The following is a 20325-nucleotide window of genomic DNA, read 5'->3' on the forward strand; positions in this document are numbered from 1 at the left end:
TTCAATTGACATTTGGTCTTTACTCAAGAGATCTGTATTTCTCTTTATTGGCAAGCAATTTTCTGCATTACAGCAGCTGTTAAGATGGACTTAAACGGGCCTTTAAGCCTGTAACGTGTTGGGATTAAAATGCTGGGGTGTCCTGAGCAGTATCTCTTTTGACATTACTTGATTGAACTAATAAATAAGCTGCACCTGCTTTAAACAACATGTAATTTTAGTTTAACTTCTTTCTAGGTTTTGGGTTTTCATGGTTTGTTGTTTTGGTTTGTTGTTTTCTTTTCCAGAGAACACTGTGATACAAGTCTTATATATTGAAATATGTTTCCTGGAATGAAGTAGACAAGCAAGGTACAAAGAGTGTAATTTATGAGTTATGACAGTTCATTTATCTTTGGACACATATTTGTTCTTTGTGATTAATCCAAAAAGTCTTTGGTGGAAGCAAAGAAACAAATGCCTCTATTTGTATAGACCTAAAGTCTGCTGGAGGATAAATCAAGCTATTCACTCAAAGGTTTATCATACAAGTGAGCCTCGGTGTAAATGGTCCAGGAGCAGAACATTTTGGTACAACAAATACCTTTACAGCCATGATTTTTTATACTACAGAATTTCTAAACTTTTAACTTCATCTTCCAAAGGACTTACAAAAGTGAGCAATCGCATGTCACGAATTAAGAGTACTATAGAATCTGTTTCAAAGGCAGTGTCTGGCACCCACAATGAACTGGTTTCACGGATAGCTCGATTGAAGTCACACTCAGGTACTTTGGGAAAAGCAAATAAAAGTAATGCAAATGCAAGTAACATCAGTGCAAATCTAGAAAATGATAAACAAGTCACAGATGCCAGAACACAGGAGGATTGCAAAAGAGGCCTATTTGCAAAGAAAACCACTTGTGCAAGTGAAACCTCGGAGTCTGCATTAGTAAGCTCAAGTGACGCTAATCAAGATAGTCTACAGGATTCAGCATCTACTGAAAACCACCTTTTTCATATAAGCAGCTTTTCTACACATTTTGGAGAGACTTACAACTTCGTAGCTGATCATATCAACTGGTACTTCAGTAATAATTCTGTTATGGACCAAGAGAAAAAAAAGAATGCTTTATTACAGAACTTTGATAGTGAAGAGAAGACTAAGCTTGATTCAGCAGAAAATACTCTAATGACTGAAGAGAAAAAAGTGGATTCAGCAGCTACTTTAGCTCCTGAGGCAGAGACTCTGGGTGCTGAAAAGGCAAATGCTGCTCTTCCAGTTTCCACAAAAAAAAGCATTGCAAACTTTCTTTCATATCCCAGTAACAGTGTACAAGCTTTTGTAGACAGTTACATTGGTGGGTTGGTTCCCAAATTAAGATCTGATGCTAAAGCTGTTTCACAAGAAAAGAGTAAACAACCAGAACAGGAAATGTCTGAGAAGGTTGAAGAGAGCAAAGCAAAAGAAGCTAAAACTTCAGATGAAAGAGAAAAGCATCTGTCTCTTCAGAGAGAAAAGGCAAGTCTTTGTTTAGTGTTATTTCTTTGTGTGCTATTTCTATGTATATTTTATACAAGTATATGTGTACACTGTATATGGGTATATATCTGCATGTAAATTTGCATATAGATAGATACATACTTACATGAATATGTACTTGCATATAAGTACATATGTATACAGTTGTGCATGTACATAAAAGCACTTATAAACCAATAAAATTTTACATATACCCACTTCAGATATGGAAACATATAGATACACATAAGAACATATATATATAAATGTGTGTATATTTTTTATGTAAGTACATGTACAAATACTTGTAAGCTCATTTATAGTGTGTACATGTATGTATAGTGTGTATATATATATGTGTGTGTGTGTATTTAGTTTAGAGAAAGAGAATACTTAGGTAGATCTAGTTGACTTTTTGTTGTAGTTAAAGTAGTCTTACGCTCCTTCATGATCCAAATACTATAGTTTCAGAGTTGTCATGAAAATGCATCAGAGCACATGCTGGCAGGTTTGGTGTATAGTTGCTGTGAGCTGCCTTTATTTATTTTTCTAGTAAACAGAATCAGAAGGTCACTTGTTTACATTTAAGCAATGCTTATTACTTGCAGCCTGTAGCAGAGGTCTAGTACAGCATTCTGTCACTACTCAGAAGTCTTAAAATAAGTTCAAGTAATTGTGCATGTTTCTTGGAGTAGTTTTATGTTACTTGTATAACTTTTTTTTTTTTAGATCATTGCAAGAGTGAGTATTGATAACAGGACTCGAGCTTTAGTTCAAGCCCTACGAAGGTCCTCTAATCGAAGAGTCTGTATCAGCAGGGTTGAAGAACTGACCTATCATCTTCTAGAATTTCCAGAGAGCAGAGGAGTTGCGATTAAGGTGCAAACAGCCTTTCTGTGAAGAGACATAAATATCTGGTAGACAACTGACACAAAATAGCATAAAATTTTCTTGTGTGTTTTTGAGATAGTAATATTTTCTGTTTGTAAAAGTGACAGTGTGAATATCTCTGTTTATAGCTGTTTTCTTCAGATAGTTCAAGCGGATTCATTTGTGAACTACCAGCAGTTGAGCTAAAGGCTCTTAGAATGCCAGTGTTTAATTTAGAAGCATACAGCATTGTCATGTGGGTAGATATAGCTTAGTGGTAGATGAAGGTTGTACAGTGTGTCCTCTGTTGCAATTCACCAGACAGGAATTTATGGTACAGTTGATCTGCATGTGCACAACAGTTTTTATGCTTGTTTGCATGCTTCCTTCGAAGAGAGATGTGAAGAGTGGAGTATAACCATATAATCTAGTCCTACTCATTCTTTCCTGCAGTGAGAGGACAGGAGGTGGGTGGTAGACTATTCTAGAAGTACTAGCCAAATCACAGCATTTGTCAGTCTTGTGCCTTTTTCCACAAGATGTGATGGATTTATGACACAGATTGTAGAACTGCTGGAAAGGAGATCTTTGGGGAATGGAGTGGGCTTGATTAATCATCCTGACAGAGTACAGGTCCACTTCAATAAATATAGATTACTGCATTATGAAAGCACATTCACCACTCCCATTTTTATTATAATATTCTATATATTTGTGATAACAAATCTACATTTAACAGTTAATTGGTGTGAGAAAGATTTTAATGTTTGTTCTGTTTTAATATTGACATACTTAGACTATTTCTATTTTACTTTAAATCTGATGGTTACTTTAGCAATGAGGTATGTATGACATATTTTTCTCACTTGCTAGAAAGAGAGATGGGTGAAATTTAGGGGGGAATTTATCTCTGGAGATGTTCAAGGTCAGGTTGGATGTGGCCTTAAGTAACATGATCTAGTTTAGAGGTATTCCTGCCTTCCTGGCAGGGAGATTGGATTAGATGATATCTAAGGTCTTTTCCAGTGTAGGCTATTCTATGAACATATTACTTCTATTCCATGCCAGTAAATTTAGGTATGGATTCTTTTGGTATAAACGTACATTTAGAATGAAATATCTTTGTATTCATCAATAGGAAAAATTAATCCCATGCCTACTGCGACTCAGACAGGCAAATGATGAAAATCTTCAGGCTGCTGTTAGAGAGACTTTAGCTATAATTGGATATACTGATCCTGTGAAAGGCTGGGGAATTCGAGTCCTTACTATTGATGGAGGAGGAACAAGGTAAGCCCTCTTTTTTTGTATACATGTAGTCTTTTTCATTCTGGAAATAAAATTTAACTTTCTCTGTGATAAGTTGGTGGCTAGAGATGCAATTTATGATTTGCATTTGTTGCATTTGGTTACTGAAGTGGTGGGTATTATTTTTGCATGCATTTGTGCTTACATTTTCATGTATTCATAGTCCTATGACACTGAAATTACCTATCCACTTAAAGCTGGCTACACACTTGAGTTCTCAGATTGGTTCTTTCTCCTTTTGGAGGTAAATGAAATAGCTGTTAGAGTTAGTCTGCTCATTTGTTTCACCTTGGAAATACAAAACTGATGTGAAATGCAACAAGTACTGTATATTGTGACAGTTGTGTTGTCTTGCACTTTTATGGAAGGTGGCCTGCCTTAGCAGGTGTGATCTCATGAAAGAGTGAATGTGCTAGTTATGAAAGCTCATCTGTCCATACCATTGATTTATATTTCTTTCACATCAACTAATGCTTTTTCATTCCTTTAATTTACACACCACATTAGTTGTGTATGCTCTAATTCTTCAGGAATTTATGTACCTTTTACAGTTGTAAAGAGTAGTAACGGAAGTCTGTTGGTTAAATAGGAAATCAGGCAAATATTTACTGATTCATAAATCTTTATTGGTAGAAAGTGTGAAGTCTTTGTGAAACTGTTTCTGCAATTTTTTTTGTTTCCCAAAACACATCAAAATTAGTTGTCTTCAAAAAGGAGTAAGTGTATGCTGAAGCTTCAACATTTATGTTTCCAAAAGTTCATTCCATGAAAGTAAACCATAAAAAAGTAGACGGTAAAGATTTTGTAAGGTAGACAGAAGAATACTTCATCAATAATGGCGTGATGCCTATGGGTATAAATAAAGTGTGTTAATTTTGCTGTTAGATTTCTAGAGGAGTGCCATTATAAGACATCTTTAAGAAGCAGTATCTACATCTGAATGAGTCAAGTCCAGAGAGTGAACTCGATTACTGACTCGAGTGCACGTCTGTTGTGTCACTTAATAGATGTCATTCATCTGGTTATAGTTTTGGACAAGACTGGCTACTGCTCTTCAACACAAGCCAGGACATATTTAGAGGCAGCATGCAGGAGGTGCCATTCTCAACAGAATGTGCTGGCAAGAAAGTACTCTGGTACTCCTTTTGCCGTACACAGTTCGCTAGCTGCAGCCCATCAGTTAGCAACCTGCATGCCAGATACTCAGCCTAGTGCTGCAGAAGCACATAGGCGATGGTGTAGAATTAATCTCTCCGACTATTTCAGATAAAGTCAATTGAGGCAGAAAAGAAAGCACAGGCAAAGATGCCGACCCCCAAGGGCCATTATGTTAGAACCAAACTTTAGTTGCTCTATGGTGTAGATGGAGCTAAAATCTATCCTGAGTGTACATGCACAGAAGATTTATCATCTCTGAGCCTTTGCTGCAAAACTATGTGGCTACAGCTATTGAGTGCTGGTTTGTGTTGCTGTGCCTGAGTATGTCATTTATATTTAGCATTCATCATTACATTTTAGTTTTGTTATGATATTCTTTCATTCCTGAAGATTCTTAATGTTGCAGTTATTTGCAATTATTAATTGTAATTAAGCAAAGGTGGGCTTAATTAATGCAATGTAAGGTAAAACTACCATTGCATGTGAAGCATTTTTGTTTTTCAGGGGCTTAGTTGCACTTCAGACTCTACGGAAACTAGAAGAACTAACTGGAAAGCCAGTTCATCAACTTTTTGACTACATTTGCGGTGTAAGCACAGGTAATATTTAAACCACAAGTTGGAATTTTGCTATTCATATAGTAAAAGAACTTATAAGGATAAATAAATATAGATTTTTATCAGAACTTGCAGTTTCTGATGTTGTAAGCTGGGGAAGTACAGGTGTGATTTCTAAGTAATAACTTTAGATGATTCATGATACACTTATAACTTGAAACTGATTTGTCGTTTTTTTCAATGAAACCTTAATTTTGTGAATAGATGAAGATGTCTTTACAGACAACTAAGGTAATGCCTTTCAAGGATTAATACTGAGACAGTAGCTTTTCCTGTCTTTATTAATGATGTGCACAGCTGGACACTGTGTGTAGCAAGATCTTGGACGATCTAAATTAGAGGAAGTGGTCAGTACAGTGATGCTTGGCAGGACCCACTTAAGATTCAGTAAAGCTAAACACAAAGCCTTCCATTTGAGGTGGGTCGACAGGTTAGAAGCCAGCTTGGCAGAAAGTGACCTGATCACATGGGAGCAAGATGGATGTGAATCATCAGTGTGCCCGTGCAGCAAAGAAGGCTGACCACATAGTGGCTCGCATGCGCAAGAATGTACCAAACAAACCAGGAGTCTCTGGCCACTATGTCTACTTTTAAGGTCCTCAGTTACCCTTCAAGCTGCTGCGTATGTCACCATGTGTGCTGAGTGAGCTGGCAGACAGTCAGTGAACTGGAGTTCATGATACATTGGGAGAGAATGCAAATCTGGGCTTATTCAACTTCAGGGTCATAGAATCAACCAGATGGGAAGAGACCTCTAAGGTCACACAGTCCAACCTGTCACCCAGCCCTATCCAGTCAACTAGACCATGACACTAAGTGCCTCATCCTGGTTTTTTTTAACACCTTCAGGAATGGTGACTCCACCACCTCCCTGGGCAGCCCATTCTAATGGCAAATCACTCTCTCTGTGAAGAACTTCTAACATCCAGCCTAGACCTCCCTCAGCACAACTTGGGACTGTGTCCCCTTGTTTTGTTTCTGGTTGCCTGGGAGAAGAGACTGGAAGGGGAGGACTTACTACTGTTTCATCTAATAGGAAAATACATGGGACATGGAGCTAGACTCTTTCCAACGGACAAACTGGAATGTAGGAAGTTATACGTGGTTATAAGGAATTGTGCTTTCCTTGCAGGGATGGTCAGACACAGGAAAGATTTGTCTATATAGGTTCTGGAACCTCCATCCCTGGAGACACTCAAAACTCAGCTGAATAAGTTCTGAGTAAGCTGTTATAGTTGAACCTGTTTAAAAAGGAGACTGGGCTAGATGACCTATAGCCATAGTCACTCTTGTGACACATTGAATTGCTCCACCCTAGGAAGTAGGAAGCTCCAAGGCGTAGTCATGTCATTCAAAGATACCAGACCAGTAGCTGCATAACGCTGATTTTGAAGATAAGAGGATAAGATGTTGTTCAGTGGCTAGGTTGCCAGTATAAATCCACATTCTTGAATTTTCTTGCACTATACATATCTTACATACAGTTTAATACATAAAAAACATTAAATGCAGATCACCACAACTCGATAAAATGTTTGTGTTTCCAGATATTTGTGTAATAGGCTCCAAACAGAAGAGGAGAATGTTCATATCTACTAGACCTTGGTTGATAGGGACTGTATCCCTGCTTTATGTTTTTAATAGTCTTTGAAAAAAATCCTTTTAGAAGTAAGTGGTTCTTTCTTTGGAAAGATAACTTCGCTGAAAAAAATACTCTGTTTCCTTCAATTACAGTAAAGTCATTTTATCTTTGATAGAGAGACCTGATGTTCATAACTTGATCTCAGTACTCTGATTAGTGCTAACTTCATTCTTGCAGTGTGTGTGAATTATATTTTTCTATAGCCTTTTTCATTGTGTTCTACACCCATGATTTTTTTATCTGGTTGTTCTGTTCCTTCAAGGATAGATCATAATTATTTTAGAATCCTAGAATCCACCAGGTTGGACAAGACCTCCAAGATCATCCAGTCCAACCTAGCACCCAGCCTTATCCAGTCAATTAGATATTCCTATCTTGGGTTTTTTGCTATTTCATTCTTCTTATAGACTTTAAGCACACACTAGGTGGCAGTGTGTATGAATGACTGATTACAAATGATTGTAACCAGATCTATTTCTGACCAGTCGAAACTCTCCTCTTTGTACAGAGTTTTCTTTATGTTTTTTCTCTGTTGACTCAGCATTTGCCAGACAGCAAGTAATCATCCCAACTATATTTTTAGTACCACAGCAGGGATTTTCCTTGGTGATTTTTGTTTCCACATGGAGCAGTGGATTTGCTTTGTGTCATGTATTTGTTTGCAGGGATGAAGTCTGCCGAATGAATTAATGTCATTTTTCAACTTCCCATAGTTTTTGAACATATTTGTAGTTCTTCCTGTTTGTTCCTCAGGCTCCTTGTGTTAGTGTAGAGGCATTTCAGTTGTGCCTTTATTGGAGATGAGTTAGTGATTTTCCCTTGTCTTATACGTGACCTTCTAAAGCATAGTCTGTGCTGTCTGAACAGGAACTTAGAGATACAAATCTCAGTTGATCTTTTAAAGATAGGTATTCTGCTAACCTGTGAACTAAACTGAATGGTGATCCATCCTTATAGTCATACTGCAGGCTGTATTTTACATTTTAAAATATTTCTCTTTCAGGAGCTATATTAGCTTTTATGTTGGGGTTGTTCCATATTCCTCTGGACGATTGTGAAGAGCTGTATCGCAAGTTAGGATCAGATGTTTTTAAGCAGAACGTCATTGTTGGAACAGTCAAAATGGGCTGGAGCCATGCCTTTTATGACAGTGACATATGGGAAAAAATGCTCAAGTAAGTGAAAAATAATTAGTGTCATGTCTGAGAGCCTTTGGTTTTGTTACTCTTTCACTGATGAGCAAATTCTTAAACTAGAAAGTCTCTTGAAATAGCTGGTCTCATATTTACCAAAACATTGAAAGCCTTTAATGTAATGATTTCTGCTTCTGGGGGATAGAGTAAGCTTTAGTGCACTGATTTCTGATTATACTCCTGTATGCTTGCCAGCTTTGCCTCATCTGACTCATTATAGACCTGCTACAAATTTTACTAGTCACCTGCTGTGCCTTTTTTCTTACAGGCGACATGCTTAGAAATGAAATAATGTGCTGTACTAGGGATTTTTAATCTTAGCTGCTATATGATGGGGTTTTGTCCATTGTCTCCTTCTTTAAAAAGGGAAATGAGCTGTAGAGATAGCAATAAAAAAATATCCACTGTGTCAGAACTGCCAATGAAATGGTGTTGGTTCATAGATAGATCTGCAAATGCACTAATGGCTGTTCAGGAGAAGCCACTGGAAGAAAATGTTGCAAGATTTATTACTTAGTGATATTCATATGTTTTTGTATTAATAGTTCTAGTATTTATATTTTTTAGCAGACCAATATCATAGCTTCCCAAATAGCAGATAGCGCTGCTACTGAAAACTGAAACAATCTTCTCTGAGAGGAAATGTGAAATGGTAAAAGGTTTATTTGAGTAGATAATGACAAGTTACTTAGAGAATACACTTAGTATGCTCTATGGGGATGAAGGAGATTTTTCCAAAAATTACATTGGGAAAGTTTGTACTTCCTCAGTTCTGAACATCTCACTTCTTTGCTGAGGAGAGAGGCTTCCAAGCACTTCACTCTGTTTTTGCATATTTTGGGGAATAAATGTGCTTATGGAGTGGATATCATGAATTGCTCTTCACAGATATGTGGAGTTCATACTGGTTTTAGAAAGGAGCTTTGTTGTTTGTTTGTTTGTTTTCAATTTCTCTATTTCCCTTCTGGAAGGGTCCCACATTCTCCCTAGTCCTCCTTTTCTCACTAATATACCTGAAGAAGTTCTTCTTGTTTCCCTTAATGTCCCTGGCCGGAGTCAATTCTAGTTTTCATTTAGCTTTCCTAAACTGAGCTCTGGTTGCATGAACAATTTCTTTGCATTCACCCCAGGTTCCCTGTCCTTGTTTCCGCTCTCTGTAGGCTTTCTTCTTGCATCTAAGTGTGTCCGGGAGCTCTCTCTTCATCCATGCAGGCCTCCTGGCGTTCTTACCTGCTGCCTTCTTTTTTGGGATGGTGATCCTGGAGGTGATCCTTGAGCATTGAGCAGCTTTCCTGGGCCCCCCTTCCTTCTAGAATTTTTTCCCAATGCACTCTGCCAAGGAGGTCCCTGAAGAGGTTGAAGTCTGCTCTTCTGATGTCCAGAGCATTGAGTTTGCTATGCACCCTACTTGGTGCCTTGAGGATCTTAAACTCTACCATTTCATGGTCACTGCAGCCAAGGCTACCATTCAGCTTCACTCACCAGCCCCTCCTTGTTGGTGAGATCTAGGTCCAGCATAGCACCTTTTCTTGTAGGTTCCTCTACCACTTGGAGGAGGAAGTTATCATCAAAGCATTCCAGGAACCTCTTAGATTGCTGGTGCTCTGCTGTGTTGTCCTTCCAGCAGATGTCAGGGTGATTGAAGTTCCCCATGAGGACCAGGGCCTGTAATTGTGAAGCTTTTCCTATTTTTTTTGTAAAGGGCTTCATCTTCCTGATCAGGAGGTCTGTAGCAGGCACCTCCTATGATGTCACCTTCCCCTGTCTTCCTTTTAACCTTTACCCACAAGCTCTCTGTTTTTGCGTTGCACATCCCCAGGTGGAGCTTCATGGACTCCAGTTTATCACTGATGGAGAGGGCAGCATCCCCTTCCTTTCTCCCCTGCCTGTCTCTCCTGAAGAGTCTATAACCATCTATCCCCAAGCTCCAATCATGAGATCCATCCGACCATGTCTCAGTGATGCCAATGACATCATAACCCTGTAGACTTGCACATATTTGCAGTTCTTCCTGTTTGTTCCCCAGGCTCCTTGTGTTAGTGTAGAGGCATTTCAGTTGTGCCTTTATTGGAGATGAGTTAGTGATTTTCCCTTCCCCTGTTCTTTGGGAACTCTTTTCTTAGTCTGGAGGAGTTAAAGCACTCTGCTCCTGTGCACTGGACCAAAGTTAGGCAATTGTTACTCTGTCCATAGACTAAAATAAAAATTCACTTTAGTGATTAACAAGTGACTTTTTGTTGACCTAATTTTGCAGTGCTGAAGGAAGATACTATGCCTACACAACATTCCATTGAAACAACAGGGATTCCTTCAGGCTTCCCTGTGATGTGAAAGTTAAGGGAATTGACAAATTGCGTAGCATCTCTTCATGGCAGTAAGGTCTGGTTTGATCTTCAGTCATTGCCTGGGAAAACAGCTTTATGTTCTGGTTTTGGTTTAAAAGCCTTACTTGTGCTGGATGGGTTTTTGTTGTTTAAATGGCAGTAGGCTTGTCAGCCTTGCTTGAAATAATACAGTCATGTAATATATATTTAGCCCTTCCATTATATTGATGGTATTCTTTTCTATCAGAAAGTATTTCTTGCTGAAAATAATTAAGCTAATGTTGCATTAGGTTAATGTTGCGTGCAGTCATGAGATGTATCATAAATTCCATTTCAGAAAATGACAGCTAATTTTGGTTAACTGACATTTTATTCTGAGTGCTGCAGGGAATTATTTTATGCCTTGCATTCATGTTTATTTCAACTCTTCCTACATATTCCCTCACTTGCAATTTGAAGACAGTTTTTAATCAGTTGCTTTTATTACTTACACTTACCATGTATCACTCCGTGTAATGCTGTATCGAATTGCACTTGCCTGACTTGCAGTTCAGGTTTTTTTGTTTCAACTGTTGCTTACATGTACAGTTTTCTTCTTTCATACTGTCTTGAGAAACTTGGTAAGCAGCTGGGGATTTTCACAAGCTAACTAAAATCCCATACTGGGAATTTGTAATCTTGAAGCAATCAAACACTATTTGGAGGATAGGGTAAAAGCTACATGTGCTCTGCTGGTAAGATAATACATATGTTTGGGATTGCAAGTAATAATACTTCAAACCAGTGTTTGTTATGCAATTTGAAGTACAAATTGAGACTGCTCTCGTGTGACTAGATGGACAACTCATTCTGTACCAGTTAGTCGCTCTAGCCACACTTAAACTTTGCTATGTTGTCGGTGAGATGTTCTGTATCCTTATGGAACATGCAATTAAGGTTTGTCCTGTGAAGCTGTCATAGTTTCCTGGTACTTTTGTTGCTTTTAGAAGCATTTAAAAGTTATAATTTTGCCTTTCAAATTGAATTCTCCTTCTCCAAACTGTTTGATTTGACCCTGGCGGTAGCCCAGTAGAATGTTTCTTTAAGCATATGGTTAGCAATCTGTTCATCATTGCATATTTCAGTAAGTGTTGCAATATTAGTAACTCGAAGCAATGAAATAGCAACATTTGTAAAGGAGACTTGCTTAAGTAGGTCATGTCTAGAGGACAGAGGACACAGACAGACACAAACAAAGCAGATAAATGGAACTAAAGGATAGAAAATGATATGTAAAGTAGTAAGTCACGAGTGCCATAATGCAAAATGCTTACAGGATCTAAAATAACTTCAATGTCAGAAGTGATTTTAGTGTTGTTATGGATGATTTAATGAAACGTCTATATACTTGTGGTCAAACGAGATGATTCTGTGTGAGGTGGTTGGAACTGAGAATACAGAAAATATTTTCATGCTGTTATGCAGTTTCATTTAAAATACTGTTTGCAATCTCAGTTACCCCCTTTTTAAGTGCACTTGTGACTTCAGTAAGGAACGTAAGAAAACTGTGAGGCTACACAAAGATGTTTCCATAATACACAATTACATCATTAATGCTAGCTGGTATATAAACGTTTCTTTTTAGACTTTAATGTCTAAGTTGCAGAGTATTTTAAGGGGTTTCTTGTATGTACTCTGATGCATCAGTTGTGTTTTTTGTAAGAAACAAGATGTAAAAAAAAATCTGGTTCCTGTAATTAAGCAGTGGATATTGTTTGTGCAATTCTTTAATTTTTGCCTTCAGAAATTGGGAGAAATGTCTAATGCAACCATTAAGGAAGAAGTAGATGAAAGTGATGTCTTTTGTATCTCACTTCTGTCAATCTCATCTTTTATTTCTGTAAATTCCTACTTCATAGTTATGCATGCCTTCATCTCCTTCTGTAACCAATTAGTGAGTGCAGATGGCACTCTTCTCCTTCTGGATGATGTCTGTGAGACTGGAATTAATGCATTTATTGGAAAAAATAAAGCAGCCTTATTGATGTAAGAACTGTCAGCAGCAGACTTCCTAGGGCTAGAAGCTATCTCACTTCCTTCCTCCCTCTCAAGGACATGTGCACAGCCATCCTTCACACATAGATAACCAGCAGTTGAGCAGTAAATTGTTCTCCATAGTTTACTGTGTGTTTTGGGGCCTACTGCTATAGTAGCATGTAAAGCTTCTTTTAGCTTCTGCTCTTACTAGATTGTTGAAGATGTTGTGTCTAATAGTGGAAGTGCTGCTGCCTATTGTCACAGTATTGGATGACCTCTTAACATCACAGAATCACCTTGAAATATGGCCATACTGAAAACTGTCTTTGCAGAATGAGATGGATGCGCTACTTGTGTTTTTGTGGGCTGTGATGAAGGAATGAAACTTGCTGGTTTAAATGAAAGCCTGCTCTGTAGAATAGTTTATCTTTATTGTAAGCAAATCAACATTGAAATACATACTGGTATGAGATAATTGGTTTATCAGTATGAGATTATTACTGATAATAGGCTTATAATTATGTGATCACTACTGACGTCCTCTGGTCTTCTGCAGTATGTAGGAGGGTTGCCTTCTAGTTAGCAGTTAAGAGTACTGACTCTGCTGGATTGGCTTCACTTAGGCCACGTGGGAGCGGGAAAGACATGAGCTTATACCAATATGGTACATAGGTGGTCAACCCGTTTACTGAAGCTAACCATGATGCTTATATCATGGAGTTTGGTACAGGGGCGTGTACTTTTGATAGCCTTACATAGCAGAACATGGGCTGTCCACACACATAGAGGGCAAACCTGACCAAATGCCCCCCTTAATCCCCCTTTGCGCAGCTAGCCACAGCATTTTCTCCTTCCCAGGGCTAACCAGCCTGCCCCCTCACACAGCTCAGAACTTTCTCAGCTTCTCTGCTAGCCTCCCAAGGCCACTTTTCTGCAGCTGTGCCTCCTTATCAGAATGACCTAAGTCTGTTCAGTTACTCAGCCCTGCTCAAACCCCAGCATGACTCAAATGCTGACGTGATCGTAAATCACAATGCTAACCGTTTGCATGATTTCACTGTCAAATCTATAACCATGTATACATAAGAAAAAGATCTCCTCAAAAAGAGATGTTAAGTGCATATTGAATTATTGTCATGGAAGACTTACATGTGGATGTTTTAACTTCTAAATCATGTACAGTTGAATATTTATTTCCTAACCTTTTTGTTTTTATAGCAGTTCACTATATTAATTTTCATTATTATAAAACTGCTTAATAAAGATGACGAATTTTCAATTCTTAAATGTAGAAAAGAACTCATTTTCCTCTTAGAATCTAGTTGAGTAATCCCAATAATTTTGGGGTATGTGGTAAAATGAGTTACTGAATTAAGATTTCAATTGCTCCTAAGACTTATGTCCAACAGTATAGAGGGTGTGAAACATTGGTCCATGGAAATCCAGTTAATGAAGTGAAATTCAAGTATTGCTGCTTTTAGATGTAATGCTTTCAGAAGTAAGGATGATAAAAAAGTTTTTCTTCCTTTTAATGCTGAACTGATGGAGTGGTTTTCATTTTTTTCACATATTTGTAGAGAAAAAATGGGCTCCGATCTTCTGATTGAAACAGCAAGAAATTCCACATGTCCAAAGGTAAATACAGTTCTCTAAAGTAATTACACTTAAGAGTTCTGAGTAAGAGTACTCTCCATATAAAAATACTGGATAAATGGCATGACTGTTGATGTGCTCTCCAAGCTTGCATGTGAAATAAGCCATGCTTCTAAAGGATAAAAGAAATCATTAGGTTCTTAAACTTCTGGAGTAATTTCTTACATTTTTATCTAATACTTTAAGTTAGAATATGGTTCAGAGATGCTAAGAGGCTTATATGCAAAGAAGCACTAGGTCAGCTACTTGAAGTTTTGCAAAGTTAGTTTTTCATATAAGAGAATTCTGTTACCTGGAGATCTCATCATGTCAGCTGTGGTCTGTGTTTCTGTCATGGTGGAACTGGGTTTTTTGTCACTTTCATCTGGATTTTTTCCAGTCACATACATAGACCCTGAGATCTCTGCTTTTCCTGTATTATATAAAGGACATCAATTAATTGTAGTTATATACAGCAGCAGCACAAGAGTGAAAGATGAGAGAGCAGGAGTATTTTATTTTTAGTGAATGATAGGGTGTGAAGAAAGAAGAGAAATATAATAGCACATATTTGAGAACAATCTGTAATTAACAGGTGTTTTGGTGTCATAGTACTATATTCAATGCTTTACTGTTAAATGGAAGATATTCACATTTTTCTAAAGATAGAAACATGTTTGACTGACTGCATTCCTAGTCCATGTCTAAAACAAGGACATGAAAAGGCTGGAATGGTATGTTGCTTTCTGAGAGAGAAGCTATCCTACATTGACTTGAAAGTTATCTTTGAACCAGGATCTTTGGCTTCCTTCCATGTTCTTCAGTAGTAAAATGTGAATATAAATAGAGCTGAAACTAGCTATTCCCAATAATAGCTTTGTAGTTCTGGCAGTGATGGCACACTTTACAAGGCACAGCAAAATCAAAATACAACATGCAGTTGTTTTCTCTGCTGATGTTAAATTCATGACACGTTGGATTTTTCCAGAAGATGCTCAGCACTTCACAACTTTGACTGCATGATGAAGTGGAAGTGCATATGAATATTGCCAAAAAAAAATCAAGCTTAGTTTGAGGAGTAATCTATCCAGCTTTCTAAAGCTTTTTTTTTCTTACTCCTTCCAGTAGTATTTAGAACTAAACCTTCCTTTTGAAAAAAAGTAGTGAGGAGGTGAAGAATCATGAATGTGTTTTCCTTCTGCATCGTGATACAGAAATCATACTCTTGTTTTCTGTAAGGATGGGCTTAACTGTGAATGAAATGATCTAACTGATGTAGCTAAAGAGTGGAAATTTGGGTTTCATTCTTTTGTTTTTCTTTCTTGAGGAAGAAATTGTTTGACTTCTCTAACATTTGTATTTAGTGGCATTCTTGTGTTGCTGGTTGCAGGCTTCTGAGTGTGAGCTACTATTCATAAAGGCAAAATATTTGAAAATCATGCAAACAACACTAGATTTTGTTTAAATGTCAATGGATAGATATTGGTGGAAATAGAATAGCCAGTGGAAACAATTACTTTCAGGTTAAAACTAGCTTTTTTTTTTAAGGGAATTCTGTTGGTTTGGGGTTTTTTTACTTATTAAAATTTAGATAGGCATTATAAATACTAAATAATGAAGCAAGTAAGGTTCCAGAGATGCATTTAATGTATAAACGGAATTGCATATTGTGGGAAGCTGTCATTCTCACACTATTGTTTTTTGTTACCATCACACAACATTTTGTTCCTCCTGACTCCCTAGGTATCTGCAGTGAGCACCATCGTAAACAGAGGAACACCACTGAAAGCATTTGTTTTCAGAAACTACAATCACTTTCCTGGTGTTAAGTCTCATTACATGGGAGGCTGTCAGTATAAACTGTGGCAAGCCATTAGAGCATCATCTGCTGCACCAGGTTACTTTCAGGAATATGTTTTGGGCAATGATCTTCATCAGGTAAGTTGAAATCTTCTCCTACAGTAAATATTTTCCAGTGTGATACCTGAGAAAAAAGTTGTCTGAATTTCTGAATAAAAACTTAAGTTGTTAGTATAAGGGAAATCTGGGATAGGTAGGGATAAGAAAGGATATTTTTAGCTTGTGTAACTCTCCAGAACTAAAAAAGATATAGGCTTAAAAATCTTAGTCTTCTAAATACTGACTTAAGTGCTATTGCTGTTCATTTCTTTTCTGCCTAGAAGGAAACTTTGAGAGTTGTAAATTGCCTCTGGCTTACAACTGGTATGTCATTAAGCATTATTTCACTAAACAGATGGTGTTACTTAAGTACTAGTAATACTGCAGAGTGTGGAAAAATCAAGTTCTGTATTTCATTGTTCCTTTTATTAATGTGTAATTTCTGTTTACAACCTACTTTTACGTCTTTCCACTGATAGCATATTAAGCTCTACCCTGATTCTGAGCTAATAACAAGAATAAGAGGTGCTCTGGCAGTAAGATTAACTCAGAGGACAGCTGCCAAAGGAAATATCTTGAGTATAAAGTGAAGTCTCCTATCAATGTATTACTACCTTTTGTGTTACAGCTTCCGTTGGTGACCCTGGTTAGTAAAGAACAAAGCAAATCAATTTATTCAGTATTTTTTTTGACTATTGAGTTGTTGTTCTCCACTGCCCCTTTATTGTTCTGCACTTCTGAGTTTTAAAATAATGCTTTTTATAGCCATTTAAAAGTATCAGTATTTATTTTTAAAAAGATCTGGTGGAGATCTGCAGTGGAAAAGGTTATGAAGAGTGACTGAACCATAGGTCTTCAGCAAAGACAGTGTAGGAGTCTTTCACTTGCATTGGAAGAAAGCAGCTATTATACTTAATTCCATTAATTTATATGATAGCATTAGCCTTAATTACTAGCAAGCAATAGCAGCATATTTTAAGTAATAATTTGTACCTGAATCACATAAAGAATTTCTTATGGCATCCATGAAAAGACTGTAATCTTATTAGCATTGTCTTGTGCATGAGTAATACTGAGGTTTTAAAAGCTAACAGATAAACAAGGAGTATGAGGTGAAATAATGAAAAAAAGCAAAACATTAGCTTAAGAGATAATAAACAAAAGCACTGATACAGAGAAACAGCTAGAGTTGTATCTGGAAAGAAACAGCATACTTCCACATTTTTTATTAACATTTGTAAAGATGCAGAATAATTATGAAGAGCTTTTTTAACCTGAATATAAGTTGGAAAGAGAAGGGGCAGGGTTCCTGTGGAGGGCAAAATGGTGTGAGTACAGATCAGATTCTGACAGGGTTTTTTTTCCACTTTATTCTATTTTGCCTTTTTTGTTTAGGGTCCTTTCTCCCTTCCCTTCTTTACCCTAGAACCTGTCCATTATGTTACGTCTTGTTATTCTCAAAACGTTTTAATCAAATACTGCCTGAAATAAACAATAAGGTTTTGGTATTTTTAAAGCTAAAATTTGAGTAGCACATCAGACATTACAATTCTAGAGCACTGCTTGAAGTCCTGTAATGTGTTCATCTTCCATATGGTCAAGCAAAACTGGAAAGGGAGCTGCTTTAGTCTTTGGAGGTCTTCCAAGCCACTGCTTAACTGCTTGAATGGGTCAGTGTTAAGCTATGTAAAGCACTCTTCTTCCTCTTCTCACCTTTCCTCCCCCTCTTTCCTTGAATTGAGAGTACATCAAAATCTGTCTGTGCCTCTGTATGAAGAATAGCTAAATAAACAACATGGATTTTCATTTCCATGCAGTTGTTAGATAATTATTTGTCTTAACAGCATTTCTGAGTTTCCAGACCTGTGTGAAATGCAGTCAGGTGGTTGTTCATTTCATCTGTGTTCACTTTTAGGTCCAATCTATTTGATGTATGATCAGTGTTAGAGAGTGTCAGGTACAGTGTTCTTGGATACACAGGGCTAGAATGAAGTCTAGTTAATTTTTCCTTATTCCACAGTGTTTGGGCAAAGCCCTTCCATATGATCTTAACAATACTTTGCCAAAGTCACCATTCTTATCTTTTTGATGTATTTTAACTACTAGTAAACAAGAGCCTAGGATGTGGTTCACCTTTTTTGAGCCATAAGGAGCTAAATATGTTTCCAGTACCAAAACTGTTTGTTGTAGTAGAACCTAGTTGCTAAACTTCCATATGATTTAAAAATCTATCTTCTACCCAGGCATGATATTTAAACGCTCCTGAATCCTTTTAGATCCAAAGGTTGTGCTTTTTAATGTCTTTCATGCTTTTCCTTCCCTAGATTACATTTATATTACAATTTCTTCATTATCTTACCTGTATTTCCATAATGATATGTATCTTATCTGTATTTCCATAATGATTTTTTTTTTGTGTGGGACATGCTTGTTGTTTTTTACGGATGTCCAGCTATCAAGGTGCCACATGCACCTTCATGCAGATTTCTGTCTTGGACTATAAATCCACCATTGCCAATTGAATAGAATAGAATAGAATCAACCAAGTTGGAAGAGACCTCCAAGATCATCCAGTCCAACCTATCCCCCAGCCCTATCCAGTCAACTAGACCATGGCACTAAGTCTTTTCTTGAACACCTGCATGGATGGTGACTCCACCACCTCCCTGGGCAGCCCATTCCAATGGCAAATCACTCTCTCTGTGAACTTACCTAGCACTGGCAGTGAGAGCCACTGTTCTTGAGTGTAACGGTACCTCAGTGGAAAATGCAAGGTAGTCTAGAATTTCATGGCTATGAAAGTATTCAGAATGGACTGAAAAGAATACATGTGCATATGAGAGAGCAGATTTTTGTTGTAAAAGTGCTAAGTACTTCAAACAGATTGTGTATGATACTAACATTTGTAATGTGGAAATGCTAGTTCTTTTCCTGGCTTACCATTTAGGCCTGTGCACTGTATTGTGCTGCTTTTGAAGTGCAGAAATCAGAGATGTGTAACATTGTTAGATGTTCTTGATGATACTATGACTTTTAAAATTCTAAAAAACAATGTATGCCAAAGACTTCAATATTGAGAGATGGTGGAGTTCTGAGGGATTTTTGGAAGAAGAAAACTTCCATTTAGTAGTCAACATAATCTCTTCTCTGAACATAAACTAGGCTACTTTCTTACTAATTTATGTATCACCTGCTCTGCAGTGTTGATATTTCTAAATAATTCAAAGAACAGAGACAACTCAAAGATGCAAGTGATTGTAAGATGTCTGTGAACATCCAGAGTAGTAAATCTAATGAGATTTGTTTTCCTGGCTTTGAAGTTTTCACATGAAGACCAGGCTTTATATTAACTTCTCAGTCAGTTGTACACTCAGTCTGAATGAAAAGCATTCTCTCAGCTGATCTGACTTAGGACTGTTCAAATGTGTGAGAACATGCATGTCCTTTCCATGGGAACATTCCAGTCTGACTTCTTGTACAAGTTTCTGTAAATATTGGAGGGGATTTGAAAGTGCATTGATTTTTCAGTGATGTTAGTACATTGTTTGCACTTCTTCAAGTGTCATTGTTTAGAGGTTTCTGGGTGCCTGAACACTTGTTCTTATTAGGGTTGCCTATAAACTGATGCCAGGTTTGTTAAACTTCAGAAAAGAGTAAGCAGTTCAAAACAAACAGCAATATTTACTTTCAGGTCAATCATGCTATACTATCTAGTTCTAGTCTGTTAAGTAGGAAAAAACAGTGCAGCTGTTGGTGGATGAGGGGAGGAGGATTAATATTCTTTGTGGTTCAAAAGAGGAACACATTAACATTCAAAGGGATTTAATCCCTGTGACATGCTTCTCCAGGAACTGTGCAAGTCAAGAGAGACCAAGTCATGATGTTACAATATAGAAGTTGTATTGCCACATGTCAGCTTCTTTATTTCAAAACCTATTTATGAAGCGCTGAGGGCTCTTAACCTCTCCCCAGTCCCGTTTAAATCAGAAATTTCTTTTTTTTTCTTCTTCCCCTACTTCCACTACTTCCTACAGAGGAGTGTGACATCTTCAACTACTCCTTTTTCCCTATAGTGTGAAATGCATTTGAAATACTCAATGTCACTTAAGTAGAGAGTAAATTCACTGAGGAAATCAACCAATTACTTAAAAGAATGATTTAAGAT

At 37.3% G+C, this 20325-nt stretch overlaps 2 protein-coding genes across 3 annotated transcripts in view; one reads left to right on the forward strand and one right to left on the reverse strand.

Moving 5' to 3' along the window:
* LOC135175038 (uncharacterized) overlaps window positions 1–211 on the reverse strand; it is a 65382-nt gene extending 65171 nt beyond the window's left edge. The window contains exon 1 of the mRNA XM_064142866.1: window positions 196–211. Coding sequence (XP_063998936.1) covers window positions 196–211 — 16 coding nt within the window. The remainder of the gene's footprint in view (window positions 1–195) is intronic.
* The window catches only part of PNPLA8 (patatin like phospholipase domain containing 8), a 37132-nt gene that overhangs the window by 576 nt on the left and 16231 nt on the right, over window positions 1–20325 (forward strand). For both annotated transcript variants that reach the window (XM_064142127.1, XM_064142126.1), the window contains exons 2-8: window positions 288–1501; window positions 2231–2380; window positions 3510–3661; window positions 5342–5436; window positions 8100–8271; window positions 14207–14264; window positions 16005–16199. In XM_064142127.1, coding sequence (XP_063998197.1) covers window positions 377–1501; window positions 2231–2380; window positions 3510–3661; window positions 5342–5436; window positions 8100–8271; window positions 14207–14264; window positions 16005–16199 — 1947 coding nt within the window. In that variant the 5' untranslated portion in view covers window positions 288–376. The remainder of the gene's footprint in view (window positions 1–287; window positions 1502–2230; window positions 2381–3509; window positions 3662–5341; window positions 5437–8099; window positions 8272–14206; window positions 14265–16004; window positions 16200–20325) is intronic.

This window comes from Pogoniulus pusillus, chromosome 4, assembly GCF_015220805.1.
Source record: "Pogoniulus pusillus isolate bPogPus1 chromosome 4, bPogPus1.pri, whole genome shotgun sequence".
Classification (NCBI taxonomy): Eukaryota; Metazoa; Chordata; class Aves; order Piciformes; family Lybiidae; genus Pogoniulus; species Pogoniulus pusillus.